This window comes from Adiantum capillus-veneris, chromosome 18 (assembly GCF_014529385.1).
Source record: "Adiantum capillus-veneris isolate H3 chromosome 18, ASM1452938v2, whole genome shotgun sequence".
Taxonomy (NCBI): domain Eukaryota; kingdom Viridiplantae; phylum Streptophyta; class Polypodiopsida; order Polypodiales; family Pteridaceae; genus Adiantum; species Adiantum capillus-veneris.
The window spans coordinates 30,517,397-30,543,939 of record NC_140948.1 but is presented as its reverse complement, the minus strand read 5'-3'; the positions used below and the strand labels follow the sequence as shown (position 1 = coordinate 30,543,939).

Here is a 26,543-nt window from a genome sequence, read left to right as displayed (position 1 = left end):
CTTTCTGGTAAAGGAAGGTCTTTTCAGCATTAAACCTGTTGGCCTTGTACAGGCAGGTTAAATTGTCTTTTCAGTGTGAAGGATGCTGGACCAGTCTTTTTAGCCCCACGGGGGGGGGGGGGAGGGGGTTGGTGAATTTATTGAGCAGTTTTACATTGATTTCTTATGCTCTCTCTTGACCACTTAGTTGTCAGCAGGATGCCTCAGGTTGCTTCTTGAATGCGTGTTTGATAGGGGTCGTTCCCCAGGATTGCATTCTACGGTTTCCCTATATATCAGGCTAACTCAGACAAATAACAAATTTTGCCCATGTATTTTGAGATTGTTTTGTGGTTTTTTTTATCAGAGGGTCAACTTGGTTACACTTCGGTTGATACACAGCCTACTCCGCGCAGAGTAAGTACCTTGAAGGCAAAAGTAGTAGCAGCTGCTGCAGCTAACAAACATAGTGCGGTTTTGACGGAGGCTGGAGAGGTTTTTACGTGGGGTTGCAATAGGGAAGGTCAACTAGGTTATGGTACCTCCAACTCTGCCTCAAATCCGGTACCCCGTGTTGTAGAGTATGTCAAAGGGAAGATATTTTGTTCTGTTTCAGCAGCCAAATATCATACTGTTGTACTTGGTTCAGAGGGGGAGGTCAGTTGTAATTCTTCTATGCTTAAGATACAAAGGTTCTAATGGGGATTGTGAAGGTTAATCCTTGTTGCTTGATTTATGTACAGGTTTTTACCTGGGGATACAAGCTGGTGATGCCAAGGCGTGTGTCTATTGCAAGAAATACAAGGAAGGCTGGGAATACACTTTTGAAGTTTCATCAAGCAGAGCGTCTTCACATTGTTGCTGTTGCTGCAGGAACAACACATAGCACTGCTATTTCAGAGGATGGGCTGATCTTTTTCTGGTTTTCTGCTGATCCAAATGTTCGTTGTCATCAGGTGGGTTTTGACCCTTTATGAGTTTGTTATCTGCTTACTTCTGTTGGCTCGGTATTGGTGATGCTGTAATGCTGTTGATAAGTGTTGACATTATGGTCAATTGCAGCTCATGGCCTTGTCTGGGCATCAAGCTCTTGCTGTTGCAGCAGGCAAGTATCGGACTGCAGTTGTTACAGCGCTTGGTGACATTTATGCATGGGATGGAGAAAAGGCGAAAGACGAAATGCCCCCCGTACCGTTTCGTATACATGGTGTAAAGCACAACACCCTAATATCCGTCGGGGAGAATCACTCTCTGGCAGTAGCTGCTGTCTACATGCCTAGCTTTCAATCTCATGAGTCAAATGAGGTCTCTCCTCAAGCTGAGAGAGAATCAGAAGATTTTGAGGAAGATATCGAGTTTGATGAGATGGGAATTGCCTTATCTGCAAGAAGCAAGACCTGCAATGAGTTATCGAGGCTGCCTCTTGAACCTCCTACTTTGAAAGAGCTTTGTGAAAATGTGATCTCACAGCATGTGGTGGAACCAAAAAATGCACTGCAGCTTTTGGAAATTGCAGATTCTGTAGAAGCTAGTAAGTTGAGGAAGCATTGTGAGGTGAGCAGTGTATAATGGAAGGTAAATTTAGCTTTCTTCTCCCTGTTCACATTGTCTTACATGTTGTTTTATTTTCAAGGATCTGGTCCTGCACAATCTGGACTACCTACTTACAGTGTCTCCTACGGCATTTGCCCATGTGACTCCCACTTTACTGGCCGACTTGGAGAAAGCTTTAGATGCTACTTCCTCACAGCCATGGAGTCATAGACTCTTTCCAACTCCTACTGCTTTGTTTCCAGCGATTGTAGACAGTGAGGAGGATGACTGCGATTCTGGTTTGTCCTCTCGTATGCGTTCTCTATCCTTAACTGACTCAAGCAATGTTAATTCTGACAGAAGGGAGTCAGAAGGTCTTTTCGATAAGGAGAGTCGTGTAGATCAAGCTGTTATTAAGCAGTTAAGAGCCCTCAAGAAGAAGCTTCAGCAAATTGAAGCTCTTGAATTGCGGCAGTCTCGGGGTCATGTTTTGGATCATCAGCAGCTTGCTAAGCTGGAAACAAAATTAGCAATCAAGGATGCAATTTTGGCTCTTGATTCTGGAGCAGTATTTACAGCAGATATAAATGAGGGCGAGTCTCAACTCTCTGTGGATTTCACCGCTGAAGGATTCCAAGGAAAAGAGATTGGGAATAGGCGCAATCGCAATGGCAGAAGAAAAAGCAACAAGCTTGTGGCTGAGCAGGTACCAGCAGATGAGTCTCAGAAGAAGTCCAGGAGTGGACAACTCAACAAAGTCGGAAACCGAAAGTGTGAAGATGGAATTGCTGAAACCCAGATCCAGTTGAAATCTTTTCCAAGTGCAGAGAAAGTAAACATATTCTGCTTTTATTGGATTTTGCTTGCTTTGATGAGTTTACTTGGTTTTTATGAATAGTGTATTTGTATAAATAGAACTAGTATTATAGCCAACTAGTATATATAGCAATAAAATTGGCGAGTATTATTTTCTGCGCCCAAATTAGTAGGTGCTGTTTGCTAGGCTGAAAATTTGTTTACATTTATATAAAATTTGCTTTGTTATTGCACAAACTGTTTTTACAAGAGAATTGATCATGCAAGGAAAGTACCATTAATGACAAATGGCTCGCTGATCTCTTGAATGCTCCAATTTCCTCCTCGTTGATTGCTCCAAGTGGCCTCTCTAGAGTCCGTACATATACCTCCTGGGGCTGATGTGGCAAGGATGCTGGGTTCGGATCTACTATTACTTGGCTGATAGTAGCGAATTGAGCTACTCTACTTGTAACTCCTTTGGAAAAGTGATTAGAAGAAAAGGTTGTGAACTACTGTAATTTGCAACACTTGAATCAGCTTTAGCACTCTACAATAACTTGAATAACTTAAAAAAACAAGTGAAGGGAGATGGAAAAGATGGTGGAGTGGGATGCGAAGGGAATGAAGGGAGAGAGGATCGTTGGACATGAGGATTGTTGGTGTCTATAAATGTTGTCAAATCTTATCTGGACAATACTGAGAGCAATCCCTCTCTTGGTGTCGTGTGCACGAGCAATCCATGCAAGTGTGACTTCTTGAGATGATCCCAATGTGACGCCCCTAGGATTCTTTCATATTCCCCATAGCCTTTTTTGATTAGGGTGCGCTCTCGATAGCAAATGCACGTGTATGCACACAGTGCACACTCTAGCTGGGTAGGATCAGTATGTACGGGGATTAGTATGTATGATACAGTCCTTACGGGGGTAGGGTTTCAAAAAACAATTTGTTAGTAAAGCTAGAGCTGATAATGGAGCCCATAGCCTATGTAGTCTTGGTATGGCATGCTGTGTAGTATGTATTGTGACTACTGATGATCACGGCTCCAAAGTCGAGAGAGTATGTAGTTTCCATATGGTGTCACATCCATATTGTATTCTTCAGAGTTGGTGTCTCTTACAACATATGGCATGTTTTGTTGGTATAGATGTGGTTAGAGGGCGATAGCAGAGTTAGACTGGTCGCAGGAGGAGACAACCCTCACAACCGCAGCAGACCCAACAGAGTTCTGCACAACAACAGGGCCCTGCGTAACATCATGATAGAGATTAGAGGGGTCAGAGCCAGTAGCAGCAGAGTGCTTAGCAACAGCACATTGTTGATCAGACATAGAGACATAGACAGAGACAGAGACAGACAAGTAGACAACTACAAACACAACCTATCCTTGTTTACAGACGGGTAGCGAGACCGAGGTTGGTTTAGGTGGCAGACAAACCCTCTGAGGAGAGGTTTCTAGACTAGGATCAAGAGGAGGTACCAGAGCAGCTGGACAGAGGGATAGAGCATGAGGATCAACAGTCAATGGTAGTTGAGGAGAGCGTGAGTTGCCCCAGGATAGGCCTGTTATAGGCTTGGACACCCCAAGCGAGAAATCAATAGCAACACAGGAACATAAACTGCAAATAATTGAATCGAACTTAATAGAGAGAGAATATGAGAGTCGACATTGAACAAAGTCCCGTTCCCAGATGCTCTGGCCCCAAAGACTGGCACCCCTTCCAGTATTTCCTTTATTGATTGCCAATCACAAAGGTACAACTCTCCGAGGGTCCACCTCTTTGAGACTCTGCGTCGAGATGCTCTCCAGAGTGGCCTCCCAGAGACTCTTATAAACAGTACAAGGGTTGCCAAAAGCAGATCCCCAAAAGCTCTCATCCAAAAGCATGGCCCCTCAGAAGTTTGTGCAAGCATGCCCTCGGTATTACCTTGTCAGGTCATGAACAAGGAGTGTAAAGTGCGGGATTCCATACAGCAGTGCCACGTGTCAGCGTAAAATCCAAAATTTGGAGGCAGCCTTTACGCTTTGTTTGTTTTGGATTCAGGCTCCTCAATCGATGTCCATAAGTTGGTAGGGGTTAGGTTAAAAGCCCTTTACTCTTCTTTGCGGGCATGCCATGTCACAAACTTTTGACATACTCCCCTCTTGAAGAATTGTAATCGCCCTCGATTTTGCCTACAAAATATACACAGGACAAAAACTAGCTCAATAGACAGTGACTCTATGTACCCATGCACTAGATTGCACACATCCAATACTTTGCACAAAGACAACGATCATTGAACATTCACATTTCTATTGAGGATCTTAGATATTTAGCAATCACATCCAGATTGTGCTCATCTTTTTAGGATGTCTTAATCCACTAAATTTTGTCACTATCTAATTCATATCCTTCACACATTTCAAGCAAAACATGCCCATGGCCATTCCCACAAGACAGTACATTCACAAAGCATGCATTTTACACATCAAGCACTTAGTTCACATTGAACAGTGAAGTGCAAACTTTCAATCCAGTCATCTCATCTAGACCAGAACTCTTGATGCACCTAGATCTTTGTGTGGCCATCTCAGCCTTTCGAAACTCTTGATGCACTTACATCAGTGTCCAATCATCTCATCCATATTGAAATCTTGATGCACTAGCAATCACATTCACTTAGCCATCACATCTAGATCTCATTGATCTCTAACAGATTGTCTAGATGCACTAAATTCATCAAATCATTCATAAGACGAAATTCTACAGACATTTCATCTTTCTTTACATTACTCAAACAATACACACATGAAAGAGTACATGTAATCAGTTGAATCAAGGAAATTTCTAAAATTTCAAGGAGAAATTAGTGACTTTATTCGATCTAGGCAACGTGTGACAAAGGAGTTGAGTGGCTCTCCTCTTGTACAACACACACACTACACCAAATTCAACCCGTTGATTCAAGGTGCACTTAAGGAATAGACGTTGCTTAAACTCCAAAATCCTAAAGGAACACCTCAAAATTGAAGAGAATCTGCAAAGTTCTTCTCCCCCATCCACTTTGCATCGAGAGCCGTAAAAGCTTGCTCTTGACCAAATTATTGGTGGGCCTAGCTTACTCGTATGTTCTTTTTCTTGTGCCTTGGGACTTGTCCCCCTGTCCACCATTGTTCGGAATCATCAGAACTCTCTAATGAACTATCAACTTGTTCCCTTGGTTCTTTCTTTGGGCACTTCTCAAAGACATGCCTGTGTTCATCACAACCATAACACATGCCCTCTTTGAAGTACTCAGCACGTTGCTCTTCTGTCAATTTGGCCTTTGTGGATTTCTTCTTTTGGTTCCGCTTTTCCTTGATAGACCCTTGCCTCGTTGAGGTGGACACTGACTTTTGTTCGTAGGATAGGTCAATGAGGCGGCATGCATACCAAAACCTTCCTTGGCATGTCCCATAAGTCTCTGAATGGATTCTGACTTTTGTTTTAGGCAATACCGTCGATTCTTTTTTGGTAGTCCTCAACGAAATCGCTCAATTTGCTCCTTCAAAGTGATCTCCGAAAAGAGGACATTGGCAAAAAGGTATCCCAAAACCTCTAGCAATAGGCAACCAAAGTGTCTTCCTTTTTCATCCTCAGATGATGCCAAGCCGTGATGACATCTTCTTCACATTCTTCCGTTAACCATGCCGAAGTGAAAATTCGTTTGAATTTAATCCACTTTTTAGGTGCTTCTTTGTGCAACAACAAGGTAGACCACCATGTGTGTGTGCTACCCTTCAGGTAAGACGCCGCCCTTTGTACCTTGGAGGCTTCCGAGAAATGACCTCCCAAAAAGACGATGTCAAATCGTTGTATAAAAGCAAGGGCTCGATGGGTATCCTCAAGTCTGCAAACATGTCAAAACTTTCGCTGCTTGACACCATGCTTGAACGCCTTGGTCTTCTTTTGCTTTTTCTCACTGTTTGAAGTGTCAGAAGAGGATGAGGTCTCCTCCTTTGAACTGCTAGATAGCTTTCTTAGCTTTCTAGACTGTTTCTTGGATTTGCTTATCTTGGTCTTCCTCTGCTTCTTCCGTTTTTTCTCATCCTCACTGGAACTAGAGGGACTCTAAAGACGAAGAAAAATTGGGGTCATCCTCAAAACAAACATGCTTCTTGGATCTCCTAGCCACCTCGAAAGTCGATTGCCAGCCCAAATAATCTGTTGATTTGCTTCTCTTTCGAGAGTGCTTTGTGCTTTTCATTTATTGATTTTCTTATCAAGAGCTTCGTTAAACTCGTCTTGTGAGTACAACTTCTGCTTTTCTGCATTCGGGTTTGCTTTTTGCTTTATTGCTGACCTCGTCAAGTGGATGAGTCTTCAAGTACTTAACATATTTTTGGTCCTTGGAGTACTTGATCAATCTTTTCACATACGTGTCAATTTGCAATTGATGTTACAGGCTTGGACACTCCAAGCGAGAAATCAATAGCAACACACGAAAAGAAACTGCATCATTGGACTTTGCGCGCGCGAGAGAGAGAGAGAGAGAGAGAGAGAGAGAGAGAGAGAGAGAGAGAGAGAGAGAGAGAGAGAGAGAGAGAGTTTTATTAACGTCTACTAGAGGCCGAACTCGACCTATGAGACAAAATCGATGTACAACTGTCAATGTCCTCTGGGTGATCAAAAAAAGGACAAAATTTAACATGAAATAAAATAAAATAGGATTGAACTAGTAGGATAGGAGTGATGAGTGGAGTGTGGTGGGAGATGGAGCACTAACACTAAGGGTATGTGAAATATATGCGTAGGGGTGTACAAGAATGCAATGCAAACTAGCTAGCTCCATCCAGTCCCATAATGAGGATGTAATATGTGATACATAGGCGATGGCGAAGTAAAAATCCCCTGTAGCATGATCTCCGGATGTAGATGTAAATGAGCGATCTGCTCCTGGATATGGCGCTGATGACGAGCCCGAATCTCTGTAATCTCCCTCATGTAGTACAGGTGTCTGGTAACCAGATGCTCTCGGTCTCCGTCTGGCTCAGAGGTCCTCAGCTCGCTGTTGGGTAACCCCCTCCTGTGTCGGCATATGCACTGTAGTAGATCTCTGAAAGAAGTCAGTGAGCTGGAGCTGCCGTCCCCCCCTCCCTGTAATAGGATCGTGTAGTAGCATCTGCCTATGACGCTGTATCTCCGTCAAGAATTGGCCAAATCGGCGCTGGTCTTTAGACTCCATGATCTGGCGTAGTGTGGGGTGTCCACTGAACAAGGAAGTGTATCTGTCTCTGATGTTACTGTATGCTCTGCACCTGCATAGGTAATGCTCCTCGCTCTCAACCTCCCCCTGACATAGTCTGCAGATCCTCTCTGCTCTAATGACCCGTGCCGCTCTGCCTGCCTCAATCTCAAGTTGGTGTGATGATACTCTGAGCTGGCCAATCGCCACTCGGGGGCAGAGAGAGAGAGAGAGAGAGAGAGAGAGAGAGAGAGAGAGAGAGAGAGAGAGAGAGAGAGAGAGAGAGAGAGAGAGAGAGAGAGAGAGAGAGAGAGAGAGAGAGAGAGAGAGAGAGAGAGAGAGAGAGAGAGAGATTGGTGTCAGACTGCATTGGGCACTACTCAGGGACGGATCTCGGAGCTTACATTCCTTGGCAGGGGCATATTCATGGTATGTCTTTCAGATCCCGCCACTGCCTCAGCTCTCCTGGCTCGCTCTCCGATACTCTTTGATCGTAGGATGATATACTTGACGAGGTGGTATCCCGAGTTTTCCACTGAGGAGTTTGACAGTTGACACCTTATTCCCAGATTCCCTCTGACGCTCTCCTTCCCGGATATGCCTCTCCATTTTATTGATGAGCATCTCCTTCAGATGATTGCTGCTCATTTTGGCACGATAGTTCCAGGATCCTGCATCTTCTCATCTGGCCCACCTCGCATTCAGGTCTTGGTGTTTCGGGATACTTCATTACCAGATACAGTTACTGTGGCTGTACGCGATCGAGACTACTCTCTCCGAATGGTAGTCACTGGCCGCCTAGGACAGTGCTTATGCTGTCACGAGATGGGACACTTGGCGCGAAATTGCCCCACCCTGCCACGCCATCGGCGGCAACAATAGCCAGCTCGTGGCACTCATGCTCAGCCACGTGGTCAGCGTCAACAACCGGTTCCTCCTACTACTACTCGAGCACCTCAGCAACATACAGGTGCTCCTTGAGCTCCGACCCTCCATGTTCCTCCCTCTGCTTCAGCTCCCACTGAGTCAGCAACCAACAACGCAGCCAGCTGAAACCGGCCTGTTCAATCCAAAAAGGGCGGTAGACTTTACTTTAAACCTTGATTTAGCTTTCACCCATTATTAGTCCTCTATTCTACTTGTGCTATAATGACACAAGAGAGGGGAATAGGATACAGATGCTAGAATGCACCTGTATGAGAAGTTCGACACGAGATTGGCCCCTAACTTAGGCGCCCCTTTCGGTATTTCTTTATTGTTTAAAAGAGGGAATAAACGCTGTGGTTCTTTCCAAGCTGCCCCGCACAACCTTGGCTGAATTTTGACTGTTCTGGCTTGATTTCGGTAGCATAATTGTACTAGAACCCTTCACGGTCAGTATTCCCACGCATTAAATGACTTTCCCGACGCATACGGGCACTTTGCAAAACCTGGCGAGAATCTGCAGCACGCTGAATTCTCTGTTTTCAGCCCTGAAAATGCGCCAGATCGCCTGTACAGCGTTCCCCTTGCGTCCCCGAACCTCCTGGGGGTATTAGGGTCCGTTTAGGGCCAAAACCCTAAACTTGCAAAAATACACAGCAGGCTGTAATTTACTGTTTCGGGCTCCGTTTTGCGTGCCGGTCGCATCTGTAGCAAGTCCTCGAGTTCCCGTACCTGTAGGGCTACTTGCCCTTTGAATCGGACGAGATTTCGAGCGTGAAACCTCTCCGAATCACATGTACCTGCGGGGGGATTAGCCGCTAGCTAATCCGGTACCTGTGCAAGAGGCTCTTGCCTCGGCAATCGCGCATGAACCCACACAACTGTACATTGGTCAAATGAAAAGCCCACTAGTGGGGCATAACATACTGCCATAGAGGAGAGAGAGGGTAGTGCGTAGCGTGCAGGGCATCACTCCTAGCACTGCACTGTGCATAAGAGGGAAAGCAAGCACTCCATAGCTCTTAACCTGTGACAAAACTGAAAATCAGCCTCCTCTCTCATTTTTGGCGCCCCCTCCTCTAGCCAGAAGTAGAGGAAGGCTCACAGAGTGACACCTCGCCCAGTTTCTGATTTTGGCCAACTGGGCTAAAAATATCTCAACTGGTGCGTCAGTTGACTTGACAGCAGAGCAATAAAATGTTCCTCTTGTCATTCCGGAGCTAATGACGCAAACACATTTTCGGGTCCCAAAATAGGAGTTCCCTAAATTTTAGGAGATACTGCCATTGTATCTTTCTAGGTCATCCGACCCCCTTTGTACACTGCAGCCACACCCAGAATTGAAATGTAGCCTTTGTAGCAAAGGATTCCACTTTGGCTAGTCAATGACCCCACTTTGGCTAACCATAGTCCTTGTCCAACCTTAGTGCTCTCTTGCCCTCAGGCCTGGACTCCCTCTGGACAGTTCCACACTAGCTATGCAATGCAGGGCAGTTAGATTTCCGGAGGGGTGTTTCCAAAAAGTAAAAGTAAATAGATAATAAGAAAGAAATCAACAAAAAGGATACATAGTAGTTACACGCTGGTGACATACCCCCCTCTTGAAATCTCAAACGTCCTCGTTTGCATCTATGTCGTACATGCTCCTAGTCAACACTGATGTATTCAACACCTGTCGACACATGTACGACACATACATGCTCATTGTCAACCCTCGTGTATTTAACACCTTGTCGACACATGTATTGCCTGCGTGTGAACCCTGTCCCAATGACATAGTGGTAGCTTCGCACTCTGCCATTGCTTTGAGTCACTTAACTTTCCAATGACAAAATGGTAGCTACGCATTTTGCCACTGTCTTATAGTACATGTTGGATCCCGTAACACTTTCGAGCATACCCAAACCGACAGTTTAAGAATGCAGTTACACATGTACTCTTTAATAGAAGCAATTACTGTATCCTTGACAAACTGACAAGAAATACTCACTTTTATAGCACTAACCAAACTTTTGGACATTCCATAAGAGCAATTGCTGAAAATGAGGCTCTCCCAGCTTAAAATTCAGCGCCAACTCTCTCTTGCATTAGAAACTGCACCAGAATGTGCCACTTGGCACATTTATAAGCATTTTCCCGTTTCGGGGTTGCCGTCTAAAAATATCCCAACCGGTTGCCTAGTTGACTTCACGGCAGAGTAAGAAAATGTTCCCTTTGTCATTCCGGAGGTAATGACGTCAACACATTTTCAGGTCCCAAAATAGCAGTTCCCTAAATTTTAGGAGATGCTGCCATTGTATCTTTCTAGGTCATCCGACCCTCTTTGTACACTGCGGCCACATCCAGAACTGAAATGTAGCCTCTGTAGCAAAGGATTCCACTTTGGCTAGTCAATGACCCCACTTTGGCTAACCATAGTCTTTGTCCAACCTTAGTGCTCTCTTGCCCTCAGGCCTGGACTCCCTCTGGACAGTTCCACACTAGCTATGCAATGCAGGGCAGTTAGATTTCCCGAGGGGTGTTTCCAAAAGTGAAAGTAAATAGATAATAAGAAAGAAATCAACAAAAAGGATAGATAGTAGTCACACGCTGGTGACATACCCCCCTCTTGAAATCTCAAACGTCCTCGTTTGCATCTATGTCGTACATGCTTACTGTCAACACTGATGTATTCAACACCTGTCGACACATATACAACACATACATGCTCATTGTCAACCCTGGTGTATTCAACACCTCGTCGACTCATGTATTGCCTGCGTGTGAACCCTGTCCCAATGACATAGTGGTAGCTGCGCACTCTGCCATTGCTTTGAGTCACTAACTTTCCAATGACAAAATGGTAGCTGCACATTTTGCCACTGTCTTATAGTACACGTTGGATCCCATAACACTTTCGAGCATACCCAAACCGACAGTTTAAGAATGCAGTTACACATGTAATCTTGAATAGAAGCAATCACTGTATCCTTGACAAAGTGACAAGAAATACTCACTTTTATAGCACTAACCAAACTTTTGGACATTCCATAAGAGCAATTGCCAAACTGACAATCTGTACAGCTCTAACATTCATGTAACAGGTATTTCATTTGAGCTCACTTTAAATACCATGTACATCATTTGTTTCAGAAGCCATTGTCACACTGACAATCCATTTAGCTTTGAAACTCAAGGGGTCAAGGTAGGTTGCAAATCGAAGGCTTCCAGGTAAAGTGATAACACAGTTGGTGACTCTGCAAGTTCACCTTCTTCCATCCACTTAGCATCCATTGGTGGATAGTTTCTGAACTTTACTAAGTAACGCCTAGCAACCTTGCCTTTCACTTTCCTTTCTTTGTGTGCCAAAATCTGTTCCGGGACCAAGATCTCGTCAAGTTCCTCGACTTCCGGCGGATCTTCAGCTGGCATATCTTCTGGCACATCACCCACATAGGGTCTGAGAAGACTCACATGAAACGATTGTGAATCTTCCAACTGTCAGGCAATTTCAGCCTATATGCAACATCACTGATTATGTCGCACACTTGAAAAGGCCCATAGTAACGCATGCTGAGCTTTGGAAACAGTCTTTCCTTGCCCTTCATCTTCTTTAACCTTGCCTTTTCAAAGCGTAAAAGCACCCAATCACCAAGTGAATATACCACTTCACGACGGTGACGATCAGTTGCTTTCTTTTGCTTTGCCTGAGTCCTTTCTAAGGCCACTTTGACCTTCTTGTACATTTCATCCATGTCCTGAACATACTTATCTGCTTCAAATATCTTGTTCTTTGTATGCAGTATGGGAGGAACTTTCTTGCCACCTTCAACTATCTCAAAGGGTGCCTTGCCAGTTGATGAATGCACTGTATTATTGTATGCATACTCCACCAATGGCAAATACTGCTCCCACTTTCCTTTATGCTCTGACACATAGCACTTCAGCAGATCTAGGACAGTAGAATTTGCCTCTTCTGACTGCCCATCTGTTTGAGGATGAAATGACGAAGAGAATTTGAGCGTAGTGCCCATATTCTCAAACAAGCCTCTCCAGAACAAACTTGTCATGCGTGGATCACGGTCGCTAACAATCGACTGTGGCATGCCATGATACTTGAAAATATTGCTCATAAACAAGCGGGCCATTTGATCTGGCTTTATCTTCTTCTTGACAGGAATAAAATGAGCCTGTTTGCTGAATCTGCAAATAATGGTCCAAATACCATCGTTTCCTGTCTGCGTTCTCTCAAGATCAAAGATAAAATCCATAGCAATACTTTCCCATGGTTTATCTGGAATAGGTAGTGGTTGCAATAACCCTGGTGCCTTTTGCCTGTCAAACTTGACCTTTTGGCATGTTAGGCATTCTCGCACAAAGGCATCCACATCTCTTCTCAATGTAGGCCAGTAGAAGAATGTCTCAACCGCTTTAACTGTAGCATCGATACCACGGTGCCCTGCATACGGTGGGACATGACTCTCTTCCATAACTTTGCGTCGCAATGGCTTTGTGACACAGAGTCTGCCATGCATCATCATGAACCCATCTTTCAGAAGAAAGTGTTGATGACGTTGTCCATGCATTAGCTGCTCGAAGACCCTTGCAAAATCTTCATCATTTTCATACTGTTCCCCTATATCATCAAGTGCATGATGATAAGGAATCGACACAACTGAAATTTGTGGCTTCCTTGACAAGGCATCAGCCACAACGTTCTTCTTGCCTTCCACATGCACAATCTGAAAATGGAACATGGACAAGATATTTGCCCATCGCATATGCTTCTCAGATAACTTTGTCTGTGTCAAGAAGTATCGCAAGGTCTGGTGGTCCGTTTGGACAGCGAAGTCTGCACCTAGCAGGTAGTGTTTCCAACTTAAGAGCGCATGAATCACAGCCAGTAACTCTTTCTCATAGACCTGCATGGTCATCTCTGGCCCTTGCAAAATTCTGCTCTCATAGGCTACTACCTTGCCATCTTGCATTAGCACTGCACCAATGCTACTACCGCAGGCATCACATTGGACCACAAATGACTTCCTAAGATCTGGCAACACAATGACTGGATCTGAAGTCATCCTTTCCTTTTAGAGATTAAAAGCTGAAATCTCTTTCTGTGTCCATCTAAAGGTGACTGCCTTCTTTTGAAGAGCATGTAAAGGTGAAGCAATCTCAGTGAAATTTCGGATAAACCTTCTGTAATAGGAGCATAGTCCCAAGAAACTTCGGACATCGTGCACCGTCTTCAAATTTGGCCATGACTTGATCGCTTCAACTTTTGCAAGATCCATTCTGACACCATCCTTTGAGACAATGTGTCCAAGAAAGTGAATCTCTTCCAGAAAAAACCTCACTTTTCTTTGCATTGATGAGCAACCTATGATTGCGTAGCTCTTTGAACACAATGGCCAAGTGATGCCTATGCTCCTCTTCATTCTTTGAGTAGACTATCATGTCATCAAAGAATGTACCAACAAACTGCTGGTGTGGACGGAAAATTCTGTCCATCATCCTATTGAACGTAGCAGGAGCATTTGTGAGACCAAAGGGCATCACTAAAAATTCTGAAAGGCCAAACGTCGTTCTAAAAGCAGTCTTGTGCACATCCTCTGATCTAATGCGGATCTGATGGTACCCACTCTTTAGATCTATCCTGCTAAACATAGCTGCTCCTTCTAATTTGTCCATAATATCATCAATTCTAGGTATAGGGAACCTATTCTTGATGGTATTCTTGTTCAGTGCACGGTAGTCGATGCACATACGCCATGAGCCATCCTTTTTCTGCACCAACAACACTGGAGAACAGAATGGAGATGAACTGGGCTGAATCAGCCCCTTTTCTAACAGCTCCTGTACTTGGCCCATTATCTCTTTCTGCTGAGCCGCACTAACCCTGTACGGAGGCTTATTTGGTGGGCTACCGCCTGGCACCAAATCTATCGCATGGTCCTCGGGTCTCTCTGGCGGTAATTGAGATGGTAATGAATCGGAGAAACAGTCACTATACTGTTGTAAAAACATTGACCTTTCTTTATCTAGCACAGATAAATTTGATTCATCACAATCTGACACTTCACATGCAAAAACCAAGTACGCAAAAAGATGCTTTTTCATTACAGAAGTAATAGCAGAAGCTGATACAGTAGGAATAGACTCCCCTTTAAGCTTTACATCCAGAATGTGAGTCTTTCCCCTACTCTGTACAGTGATCTTTTTGTTGTAGGCATCCATGATTCCCTGTACACGAAATAACCAAGGAATACCTAACAACACATCACATCCATCCAGTGGCATGATGTAAAATTCTTCACCATCTACATAGGACTGGATATGTAGACGCAACTTTCCAATGATGGGTGTCACAGCCTCTGTATGGCCAGGACATGCCAAACCTGCCTCTGCTGTATACCCCATCTCTTCAGGTCTGATTCCCAACTTTGAAGCCAATTCTGGGGAAATGAAGTTGGCTTTGGCACCTAGATCAAAGAAGATAAGCACTGTTTGATCCCTAACCTTTCCCCATGCTCTGCAAAGCTCACTTGCATCTGAATTTGGCTTATCGCCCACCATATCTGGCACTAGACCAGCCATGGGCTTCTTTCCTTTCCTGTCCTCCTTGTCTTCAGAATCAGTTGGCCTTTTCTTTGTAGGACAGTTGTAAGCAATGTGGCCAGGCTGCTCACAAATAAAGCATTTGTTTCTGTCCTCAAGACCTTCTTTTGCTCTTCTGACTTGCGAGGAAAACGTCTTTCCCATTTCTTCGCTGGTCCCTTTTCTGATTCAGCCGTAGCTTTATCTTTCCCTGCGTTGGCTGACTCCTGAGTCCCTTTAGAAGCCTCATTGGGAACGTGGTTCTTGGTTGAATTTTTCTTGCCTGATCCTGCCTTGACGCCAGTGTTCAATTCACAGTCTTCTCCCTTGAGCAAACCATTGCCAGTGTTTGCTACCTCGATGAGCTGCGTCAAAGTAGTGACTTTTGTCTTCGTACAGTACTTTCTTAATCCTTTAGGTAGGCCACAATAGTATTTTTCAATCTGTTCTTTTAATGGCACAAACCTATAGGAAGTTACTGGAAGTAGAGCTTTCCAAAACTTCCGATTGTAATCATCCAGATTTCTGCAAGTGGCAGCATTTAGCTGGTGCCATTCTGTCATGACATCTGCTTCGAAATCATCAGATAACCATGCTGCTGCAAAAATCTGCTTAAAGTAAATCCATGTGGACGGAGCTTGCCCTTGAAGTAATAAAGTTGTCCACCATTGTCCCGCATTCCCTGTTAAGAAAGTGGCTGCCTTGCGGACCTTTGAAGCCTCTGTAAAGTTTCCCCCTGCATAGGCCTTGTCAAATTGCTGGAGGAATGAGAGAGCCTTCTTCCTGTCATCAAACCCTGTAAAGGTCGTGAAAGACACACCTTTGGCACCTTCTTTGTACGGAGTTGGCCTCTCCAGCGGCGTTAAATTGTCATATGGAAGTGACTGAAACATGGGAACACTATTAGGGTTCATCTGTGTTCCTTGGCCGCTATTAACTTGACATGGAAATGCCATATTTGGCTGCTGATTTGTAATTCCAGCCATACTAAAATTTGCTTGTGGCATCCGAAATTGGCCCTGAGTGCTCTGAAACCCTGGTAGCATACCCGTGACACCATACATGGGGTTAGGCATCATCGTTTGAGCACCCCCAAACACTGTTCCTGGCGTATAAAACTGATTTCCAGGTGCATGACCAGCCATGCTCTGCAATACGGATCCACCTCCAAAATAGCCAGGGTGTACTGAAGGTGGTGGGAAGACCTGTTGCATAGCCTGTAGGTTGCTTCCCTGCCCATTAGAACCAGCTATAGGCTGCTGAAAGGTGGCGGGCTGAACTGGTACAGCTTGAAAGACTGGCATCTCAGCCACCTGTTCTTGCACCTTAGGGATAGGTTGTGGAGACTGCATGTTCTCCGTCAAGTGTACAGGTGTTTCCATTGACTGTGCGGTATGAATCACCTGTGCTCGAGCCTTAACAGGCTTTTGAATATGATCCAGTGACCCAACTTGCTGAGACGGAACAGGAGGTTGCAGAGAGGCTAAAAACCTCGGATTCTGCATTACTTGTGTGAACATAGCCACAGCAGTACCCAACTGGGTCCTGAATATATCGTCATCTGTCTGTGGTGGTCTTGAGGACTCACCCACTTCATGTGTCTGTTGACCCTGTGAAGAGGAAACCTCTTCAGTCACATCATCTGGTCTGTCAGCCATAATTGCAATTCCCTGTGTCTGGTCTATGATCCCCTGTGTCTTCAAGCCCAAAACTGACCAAGGCTCACTTCTATGGGAAAAAGTAATTTAATCCCGTCGATGGAACCAGGAAACCGGCCTGTTCAATCCAAAAAGGGCGGTAGACTTTACTTCAAACCTTGATTTAGCTTTCACCCATTATTAGTCGTCTATTTTACCTGTACTTTAAAGACACAACAAAGGGGAGAGGGATACAGGCTGCTAGATTGCACCTGTATGAGTAGACGAACACCAGATTGGCCCCTAACTTAGGCGCCTCTTTCGCTATTTCTTTATTGTTCAAAAGAGGGAATAAACGCTGTGGTTCCCTACAAGCTGCCCCGCACAAACTCGGCTGAATTTCCACTGTTCCAGCCCGATTTCGGCAGCATAACTGTACTAGAACCCTTCACAGTCAGTATTCCCACGCATTCACTGACTTTCCCGACGCATACGGGCACTTTGCAAAACCTGGCGAGAATCTGCAGCACGCTGAATTCTCTGTTTTCAGCCCTGAAAATGCGCCAGATCACCGGTACAGCGGTCCCCTTGCGTCCCCGAACCTCCTGGGGGTATTAGGGTCCGTTTAGGGCCAAAACCCTAAACCTGCAAAAATACACAGCAGGCTGTAATTTACTGTTTTGGGCTCCGTTTCGCGTGCCGGTCGCATCCGTAGCAAGTCCTCGAGCTCCCGCACCTGTAGGGCTACTTGCCCTTTGAATCGGACGAGATTTTTGGCGTGAAACCTCTCCGAATTCACCTGTACCTGCGGGGGGATTAGCCGCTAGCTAATCCAGTACCTGTGCAAGAGGCTCTTGCCTCGGCAATCGCGCATGAACCCACACAACTGTACATTGGTCAAATGAAGAGCCCACTAGAGGGGCATAACATACTGCCAAAGGGGAGAGAGAGGACAGTGCGTAGCGTGCAGGGCATCACTCCTGGCACCGCACTGTGCATAAGAGGGAAAGCAAGCACTCCATAGCTCTTATCCTGTGACAAAATCTGAAAATGAGGCTCTCCCGGCTTAAAATTCAGCGCCAACTCTCTCTTGCATTAGAAACTGCACCAGAATGTGCCACTTGGCACATTTATAAGCATTTTCCCGTTTCGGGGTTGCCGTCTAAAAATATCCCAACCGGTTGCCCAGTTGACTTCACGGCAGAGTAAGAAAATGTTCCCTTTGTCATTCCGGAGGTAATGACGTCAACACATTTTCAGGTCTCAAAATAGCAGTTCCCTAAATTTTAGGAGATGCTGCCATTGTATCTTTTTAGGTCATCCGACCCTCTTTGTACACTGCGGCTACATCCAGAACTGAAATGTAGCCTCTGTAGCAAAGGATTCCACTTTGGCTAGTCAATGACCCCACTTTGGCTAACCATAGTCTTTGTCCAACCTTAGTGCTCTCTTGCCTTGAGGCCTGGACTCCCTCTGGACAGTTCCACACTAGCTATGCAATGCAGGGCAGTTAGATTTCCCGAGGGGTGTTTTCAAAAGTGAAAGTAAATAGATAATAAGAAAGAAATCAACAAAAAGAATAGATAGTAGTCACACGCTGGTGACATACCCCCCTCTTGAAATCTCAAACGTCCTCGTTTGCATCTATGTCGTACATGCTTACTGTCAACACTGATGTATTCAACACCTGTCGACACATATACGACACATACATGCTCATTGTCAACCCTGGTGTATTCAACACCTCGTCGACTCATGTATTGCCTGCGTGTGAACCCTGTCCCAATGACATAGTGGTAGCTGCGCACTCTGCCATTGCTTTGAGTCACTAACTTTCCAATGACAAAATGGTAGCTGCACATTTTGCCACTGTCTTATAGTACACGTTGGATCTGCAAATAATGGTCCAAATACCATCGTTTCCTGTCTGCGTTCTCGGAAGATCAAAGATAAAATCCATAGCAATACTTTGCCATGGTTTGTCTGGAATAGGTAGTGGTTGCAATAACCCTGGTGCCTTTTGCCTGTCAAACTTGACCTTTTGGCATATTAGGCATTCTCGCACAAAGGCATCCACATCTCTTCTCAATGTAGGCCAGTAGAAGAATGTCTCAACCGCTTTAACTGTAGCATCGATACCACGGTGCCCTGCATACGGTGGGACATGACTCTCTTCCATAACTTTGCGTCGCAATGGCTTTGTGACACAGAGTCTGCCATGCATCATCATGAACCCATCTTTCAGAAGAAAGTGTTGATGACGTTGTCCATGCATTAGCTGCTCGAAGACCCTTGCAAAATCTTCATCATTTTCATACTGTTCCCCTATATCATCAAGTGCATGATGATAAGGAATCGACACAACTGAAATTTGTGGCTTCCTTGACAAGGCATCAGCCACAACGTTCTTCTTGCCTTCCACATGCACAATCTGAAAATGGAACATGGACAAGATATTTGCCCATCGCATATGCTTCTCAGATAACTTTGTCTGTGTCAAGAAGTATCGCAAGGTCTGGTGGTCCGTTTGGACAGCGAAGTCTGCACCTAGCAGGTAGTGTTTCCAACTTAAGAGCGCATGAATCACAGCCAGTAACTCTTTCTCATAGACCTGCATGGTCATCTCTGGCCCTTGCAAAATTCTGCTCTCATAGGCTACTACCTTGCCATCTTGCATTAGCACTGCACCAATGCTACTACCGCAGGCATCACATTGGACCACAAATGACTTCCTAAGATCTGGCAACACAATGACTGGATCTGAAGTCATCCTTTCCTTTTAGAGATTAAAAGCTGAAATCTCTTTCTGTGTCCATCTAAAGGTGACTGCCTTCTTTTGAAGAGCATGTAAAGGTGAAGCAATCTCAGTGAAATTTCGGATAAACCTTCTGTAATAGGAGCATAGTCCCAAGAAACTTCGGACATCGTGCACCGTCTTCAAATTTGGCCATGACTTGATCGCTTCAACGTTTGCAGGATCCATTCTGACACCATCCTTTGAGACAATGTGTCCGAGAAAATGAATCTCTTCGAGAAAAAACCTCACTTTTCTTTGCATTGATGAGCAATCTATGACTGCGTAACTCTTTAAACACAATGGCCAAGTGATGCCTATGCTCCTCTTCATTCTTTGAGTAGACTATCATGTCATCAAAGAATGTACCAACAAACTGCTGGTGTGGACGGAAAATTCTGTCCATCATCCTATTGAACGTAGCAGGAGCATTTGTGAGACCAAAGGGCATCACTAAAAATTCTGAAAGGCCAAACGTCGTTCTAAAAGCAGTCTTGTGCACATCCTCTGATCTAATGCGGATCTGATGGTACCCACTCTTTAGATCTATCCTGCTAAACATAGCTGCTCCTTCTAATTTGTCCATAATATCATCAATTCTAGGTATAGGGAACCTATTCTTGATGGTATTCTTGTTCAGTGCACGGTAGTCGATGCACATACGCCATGAGCCATCCTTTTTCTGCACCAACAACACTGGAGAACAGAATGGAGATGAACTGGGCTGAATCAGTCCCTTTTCTAACAGCTCCTGTACTTGGCCCATTATCTCTTTCTGCTGAGCCGCACTAACCCTGTACGGAGGCTTATTTGGTGGGCTACCGCCTGGCACCAAATCTATCGCATGGTCCTCGGGTCTCTCTGGCGGTAATTGAGATGGTAATGAATCGGAGAAACAGTCACTATACTGTTGTAAAAACATTGACCTTTCTTTATCTAGCACAGATAAATTTGATTCATCACAATCTGACACTTCACGTGCAAAAACCAAGTACGCAGAAAGATGCTTTTTCATTACAGAAGTAATAGCAGAAGCTGATACAGTAGGAATAGACTCCCCTTTAAGCTTTACATCCAGAATGTGAGTCTTTCCCCTGCTCTGTACAGTGATCTTTTTGTTGTAGGCATCCATGATTCCCTGTACACGAAATAACCAAGGAATACCTAACAACACATCACATCCGTCCAGTGGCATGATGTAAAATTCTTCACCATCTACATAGGACTGGATATGTAGACGCAACTTTCCAATGATGGGTGTCACAGCCTCTGTATGGCCAGGACATGCCAAACCTGCCTCTGCTGTATACCCCATCTCTTCAGGTCTGATTCCCAACTTTGAAGCCAATTCTGGGGAAATGAAGTTGGCTTTGGCACCTGGATCAAAGAAGATAAGCACTGTTTGATCCCTAACCTTTCCCCATGCTCTGCAAAGCTCACTTGCATCTGAATTTGGCTTGTCGCCCACCATATCTGGCACTAGACCAGCCATGGGCTTCTTTCCTTTCTTGTCTTCCTTGTCATCAGAATCAGCTGGCCTTTTCTTTGTAGGACAATTGTAAGCAATGTGGCCAGGCTGCTCACATATAAAGCATTTGTGCTCTGTCCACAAGACCTTCTTTTGCTCTTCTGACTTGCGAGGAAAACGTCTTTTCCATTTCTTTGCTGGTCCCTTTTCTGATTCAGTCGTAACTTTATCTTTCCCTGCGTTGGCTGGCTCCTGAGTCCCTTGAGGAGCCTCATTGGGAACGTGCTTCTTGGCTGAATTTTTCTTGCCTGATCCTGCCTTGACGCCAGTGTTAAATTCACAGTCTTCTTCCTTGAGCAAACCATTGCTAGTGTTTGCTACCTCGATGAACTGCGTCAAAGTAGTGACTTTGGTCTTCGTGCAGTACTCTCTCAATCCTTTAGGTAGGCCACAACAGTATTTTTCAATCTGTTCTGTCAATGGCACAGACCTATAGGAAGTTACTGGAAGTAGAGCTTTCCAAAACTTCCGATTGTAATCATCCAAATTTCTGCAAGTGGCAGCATTTAGCTGGTGCCATTCTGTCATGACATCTGCTTGAAAGTCATCAGATAACCATGCTGCTGCAAAAATCTGCTTGAAGTAAATCCATGTGGACGGAGCTTGCCCTTGAAGCAATAAAGTTGTCCACCATTGTCCCGCATTCCCTGTCAAGAAAGTGGCTGCCTTGCGGACCTTTGAAGCCTCTGTAAAGTTTCCCCCTGCATAGGCCTTGTCAAATTGCTGGAGGAATGAGAGAGACTTCTTCCTGTCATCAAACCCTGTAAAGGTCGTGAATGACACACCTTTGCCACCTTCTTTGTACGGAGTTAGCCTCTCCAGCAGCGTTAAATTGTCATATGGAAGTGAGTGAAACATGGGAACACTGTTAGGGTTCATTTTGTGTTCCCTGACCGCAATTAAGTTGACCTGGAAACGCCATATTTGGCTACTGATTTGTAATTCCAGCCATACCAAAATTTGCGTGTGGCATCCCAAATTGGCCCTGAGTGCTCTGAAACCCTGGTAGCATGCCCGTGACTCCATGCATGGGGTTAGGCATCATCGTTTGAGCACCCCCGAACACTGTTCCTGGCATGTAAAACTGATTTCCAGGTGCATGACCACGCATGCTCTGGAATACTGATCCATCTCCAAAATAGCCAGGGTGTACTGAAGGTGGTGGGAAGACCTGTTGCATAGCCTGTAGGTTGCTTCCCTGCCCATTAGAACTAGCTATAGGCTGCTGAAAAGTGGCGCGCTGAACTGGTACAGCTTGAAATACTGGCATCTCAGCCACCTGTTCTTGCACCTTAGGCACAGGTTGTGGAGACTGCATGTTCTCCGCCATGTGTACAGGTGTTTCCATTGACTGTGCAGAAAGGCTAAAAACCTCGGATTGTGCATTACTTGTGTGAACATAGCCACAACAGTAGCCAACTGGGCCCTGAATATATCATCATCTGTCTGTGGTGGTCTTGAGGACTCACCCACTTCATGTGTCTGTTGACCCTGTGAAGAGGAAACCTCTTCAGTCACATTATCTGGTCTGTCAGCCATAATTGCAATTCCCTGTGTCTGGTCTATGATCCCCTGTGTCTTCAAGCCTCGCCCAGTTTCTGATTTTGGCCAACTGGGCTAAAAATATCTCAACTGGTGCGTCAGTTGACTTGACTGCAGAGCAATAAAATGTTCCTCTTGTCATTCCGGAGCTAATGACGCAAACACATTTTTGGGTCCCAAAATAGCAGTTCCCTAAATTTTAGGAGATACTGCCATTGTATCTTTCTAGGTCATCCGACCCCCTTTGTACACTGCAGCCACACCCAAAACTGAAATGTAGCCTTTGTAGCAAAGGATTCTACTTTGGCTAGTCAATGACCCCACTTTGGCTAACCATAGTCCTTGTCCAACCTTAGTGCTCTCTTGCCCTCAGGCCTGGACTCCCTCTGGACAGTTCCACACTAGCTATGCAATGCAGGGCAATTAGATTTCTCGAGGGGTGTTTCCAAAAAGTGAAAGTAAATAGATAATAAGAAAGAAATCAACAAAAAGGATAGATAGTAGTCACACGCTGGTGACACCAGCCCCCAGTGTTACCTCTCCTGCTCCCTCTCAAGTTTCCACCACCCCCTTATTCCCTGCATCTCCTCTCCATTCTTCTTCCTCGCCATAGGATCAATTACCTTTGCTACCAGCTCCTCCTTCACCTGCAGTTCCCCTGCCTGCTCCTTCCCCTCTTCCCGAGGTCCCTGTTCCCATGCAGATGGATCATTCACCGCTACTACCTCTCCCTTCTCCTCCTCTTCCTCTCGCCCTTACTCTCCTCCCTCCACCTTCTGGTCCTCCACCTCCCTCAGCAGCTCATACATACGTCCCACGCAGTTTTCTCAGCTCCTGCCCTCTTTCCAGCGGCACTCATCAGGCTGAGATGTGCGTCGACTCAGAAGGACCATTGCGGGTGCAGCTCTACCTTATGCATCACAAGACAGGTTGTGTTCCCTCTCTAATAGGCAGTCGCTCTCAACCTACCCATTCCTTTTTCCTTCCATTCCACGCTGCTCGGGAATGGTCCGAGGATCAGGTTCTACATTTTGTGCACGCACAGACTATGGCTTGGATTCATTTATGGTTGTCTACTTCCGCTCCTGATGTTTTGTCTCCTCATTACCCTTCATGTATTGGTGCTATGGAGTGGAGTGATGTTTATGCTTGCTATTCATTGCGTATGGTCATTCATGTATCCTCAGATGTGGTGCTTCCTATGTCTATGCGCATTTGGGGTGTCAAAGCTGCAGCATCGGTAATGCAATGTAAACAAGCTGAGGTCCGCAGTTGGTGCAATGAGACACCATATCTTAGAGAGGGCTTGCGGGTTGCTTTCCTACCGCCTGAAGCTCACCCCTTGGATGGCCAAGCTGCCTCCAAGAAGATGCGCAGTTAGTCAGATGCTCTACAAACTCTTTCATGCAGTCTATGGATTTACATGTAGTTTCTTGGAATGCTAATGGTTTACAGACTTCTCGGGTAAAAGGTTCCCGTAAGCTTTTACTTCGCAGAGATTTACACGCTCATGTAGTGGGCACTGTGGATATATTACTAGTACAGGAGCATAAGATTGCCACCCCCTTTGGCAATCTCATGCCCTCGGGCGCCCGTACTTTTTGGGAGCCTGCTCTGGGCCTTCATGGACAGAGTTGCGGTGTATGCATCTCAGTAGGGCCACGTCACTTGGCCTCAGTTCAGCAGCATGGTACCCTTGTCGCTGGCAGAGCAGTTTATGTTTCTATTCGGATTCGGGAATCTATCATTGGTTTTGTGTCAGTCTATGCACCCACTACCCCTCGGGAGAGGGCTACTTTTTGGTCCTCCTTGGCTGCTGTTCTACCTGCCGTAGACTCTTGGGTTGTTGGAGGTGACTTCAACAACGTTGAGAGCGACTCTGATTGGCGAGCCATCACACCCCCAGTTCTATCATCCATTTCTCCCGATGAGCAGTCAGCTTGGGATCGATTTCTTCTAGCTATTCAAGGTGTTGACGCCTGACACTTACCCTCTTTTGGTCACCACCCTGCTACACTTCATTACTCTTGGGGGTTTCAGAGACAGCAAGGGAGATTATTAGAGCGACTTGGTCGTTTTTACATTGGCCCTTGGGCAGTAGCTGAAACCGGCCTGTTCAATCCAAAAAGGGCGGTAGACTTTACTTTAAACCTTGATTTAGCTTTCACCCATTATTAGTCGTCTATTTTACCTGTACTTTCAAGACACAACAAAGGGGAGAGGGATACAGGCTGCTAGATTGCACCTGTATGAGTAGATGGACACCATATTGGCCCCTAACTTAGGCGCCCCTTTCGGTATTTCTTTATTGTTCAAAAGAGGGAATAAACGTTGTGGTTCCCTACAAGCTGCCCCGCACAAACTCGGCTGAATTTCCACTGTTCCAGCCCGATTTCGGCAGCATAACTGTACTAGAACCCTTCACAGTCAGTATTCCCACGCATTGACTGACCTTCCTGACGCATACGGGCACTTTGCAAAACCTGGCGAGAATCTGCAGCACGCTGAATTCTCTGTTTTCAGCCCTGAAAATGCGCCAGATCACCTGTACAGCGGTCCCCTTGCGTCCCCGAACCTCCTGGGGGTATTAGGGTCCGTTTAGGGCCAAAACCCTAAACCTGCAAAAATACACAGCAGGCTGTAATTTGCTGTTTCGGGCTCCGTTTCGCGTGCCGGTCGCATCCGTAGCAAGTCCTCGAGCTCCTGCACCTGTAGGGCTACTTGCCCTTTGAATCGGACGAGATTTTTGGCGTGAAACCTCTCCGAATTCACCTGTACCTGCGGGGGGATTAGCCGCTAGCTAATCCAGTACTTGTGCAAGAGGCTCTTGCCTCGGCAATCGCGCATGAACCCACACAACTGTACATTGGTCAAATGAAGAGCCCACTAGTGGGGCATAACATACTGCCAAAGGGGAGAGAGAGGGCAGTGCGTAGCGTTCAGGGCATCACTCCTGGCACCGCACTGTGCATAAGAGGGAAAGCAAGCACTCCATAGCTCTTAACCTATGACAAAAACTGCAAATGAGCCTCTCCTAGCTTAAAATTCAGCCCCACTTCTTGTTGCATGAGGCAAGTGCACCAGAAGGTCCCACTTGGCACATTTATAAGCATTTTCCCGTTTCGGGGTTGCCGCCTAAAAATCTCCCAACCGGCTGCCCAATTGACTTCACGGCAGAGTAAGAAAATGTTCCCCTTGTCATTCTGGAGGTAATGACGCCAACACATTTTCAAGTCCCAAAATAGCAGTTCCCTAAATTTTAGGAGATGCTGCCATTGTATCTTTCTAGGTCATCCGACCCTCTTTGTACACTGCGGCCACATCCAGAACTGAAATGTAGCCTCTGTAGCAAAGGATTCCACTTTGGCTAGTCAATGACCCCACTTGGCTAACCATAGTCCTTGTCCAACCTTAGTGCTCTCTTGCCCTCAGGCCCGGACCCCCTCTGGACAGTTCCACACTAGCTATGCAATGCAAGGCAGTTAGATTTCCCGAGGGGTGTTTCCAAAAAGTGAAAGTAAATAGATAATAAGAAAGAAATCAACAAAAAGGATAGATAGTAGTCACACGCTGGTGACAGCAGCTCTAGGCGGATTTACTACTATATGGAGAGGGACCAGCCTCTCAGATCATTTACCCATCTCAATGTTTATCTCCTTCACTAGATCCTCTGCACAGAGACGAGGCTGCCGCATTCCTGACAGTGTTCTCTACTCAAGTATTGCAGCAACTGGTCCACGGATGCTTCTTATTGTGGACCCCCCGGAGAGTTTCTTGCTCATTGCATTACTCAGTCTAGTATTTACTGCCGTGACCAGACTGCTATTATTCATCGTCAGTTGAGAGTACGCGAGTCTGATCTTCACATCCCTCTTGGTTCCACTCAACGCCTGCTTGAGGAGTAGCCTTAGGATACTTATCTCGTTGCTAGACTGACAGAGCTCTGAGAAGAGATTCGTCGCGTACAGGAGGCTAGGTCTGAGTTCACTCATCACGCTTCAGTATCTCATTGGATAGCTAAAGC

At 45.5% G+C, this 26,543-nt stretch overlaps 1 protein-coding gene across 1 annotated transcript in view; it reads left to right on the top strand.

Annotated features, from left to right (window-relative positions):
• The window catches only part of LOC147435421 (ankyrin repeat family protein / regulator of chromosome condensation (RCC1) family protein), a 108,898-nt gene that overhangs the window by 29,876 nt on the left and 52,479 nt on the right, over window positions 1-26,543 (top strand). The window contains exons 5-8 of the mRNA XM_086488488.1: window positions 347-636; window positions 723-935; window positions 1,042-1,533; window positions 1,613-2,344. Coding sequence (XP_086344614.1) covers window positions 347-636; window positions 723-935; window positions 1,042-1,533; window positions 1,613-2,344 — 1,727 coding nt within the window. The remainder of the gene's footprint in view (window positions 1-346; window positions 637-722; window positions 936-1,041; window positions 1,534-1,612; window positions 2,345-26,543) is intronic.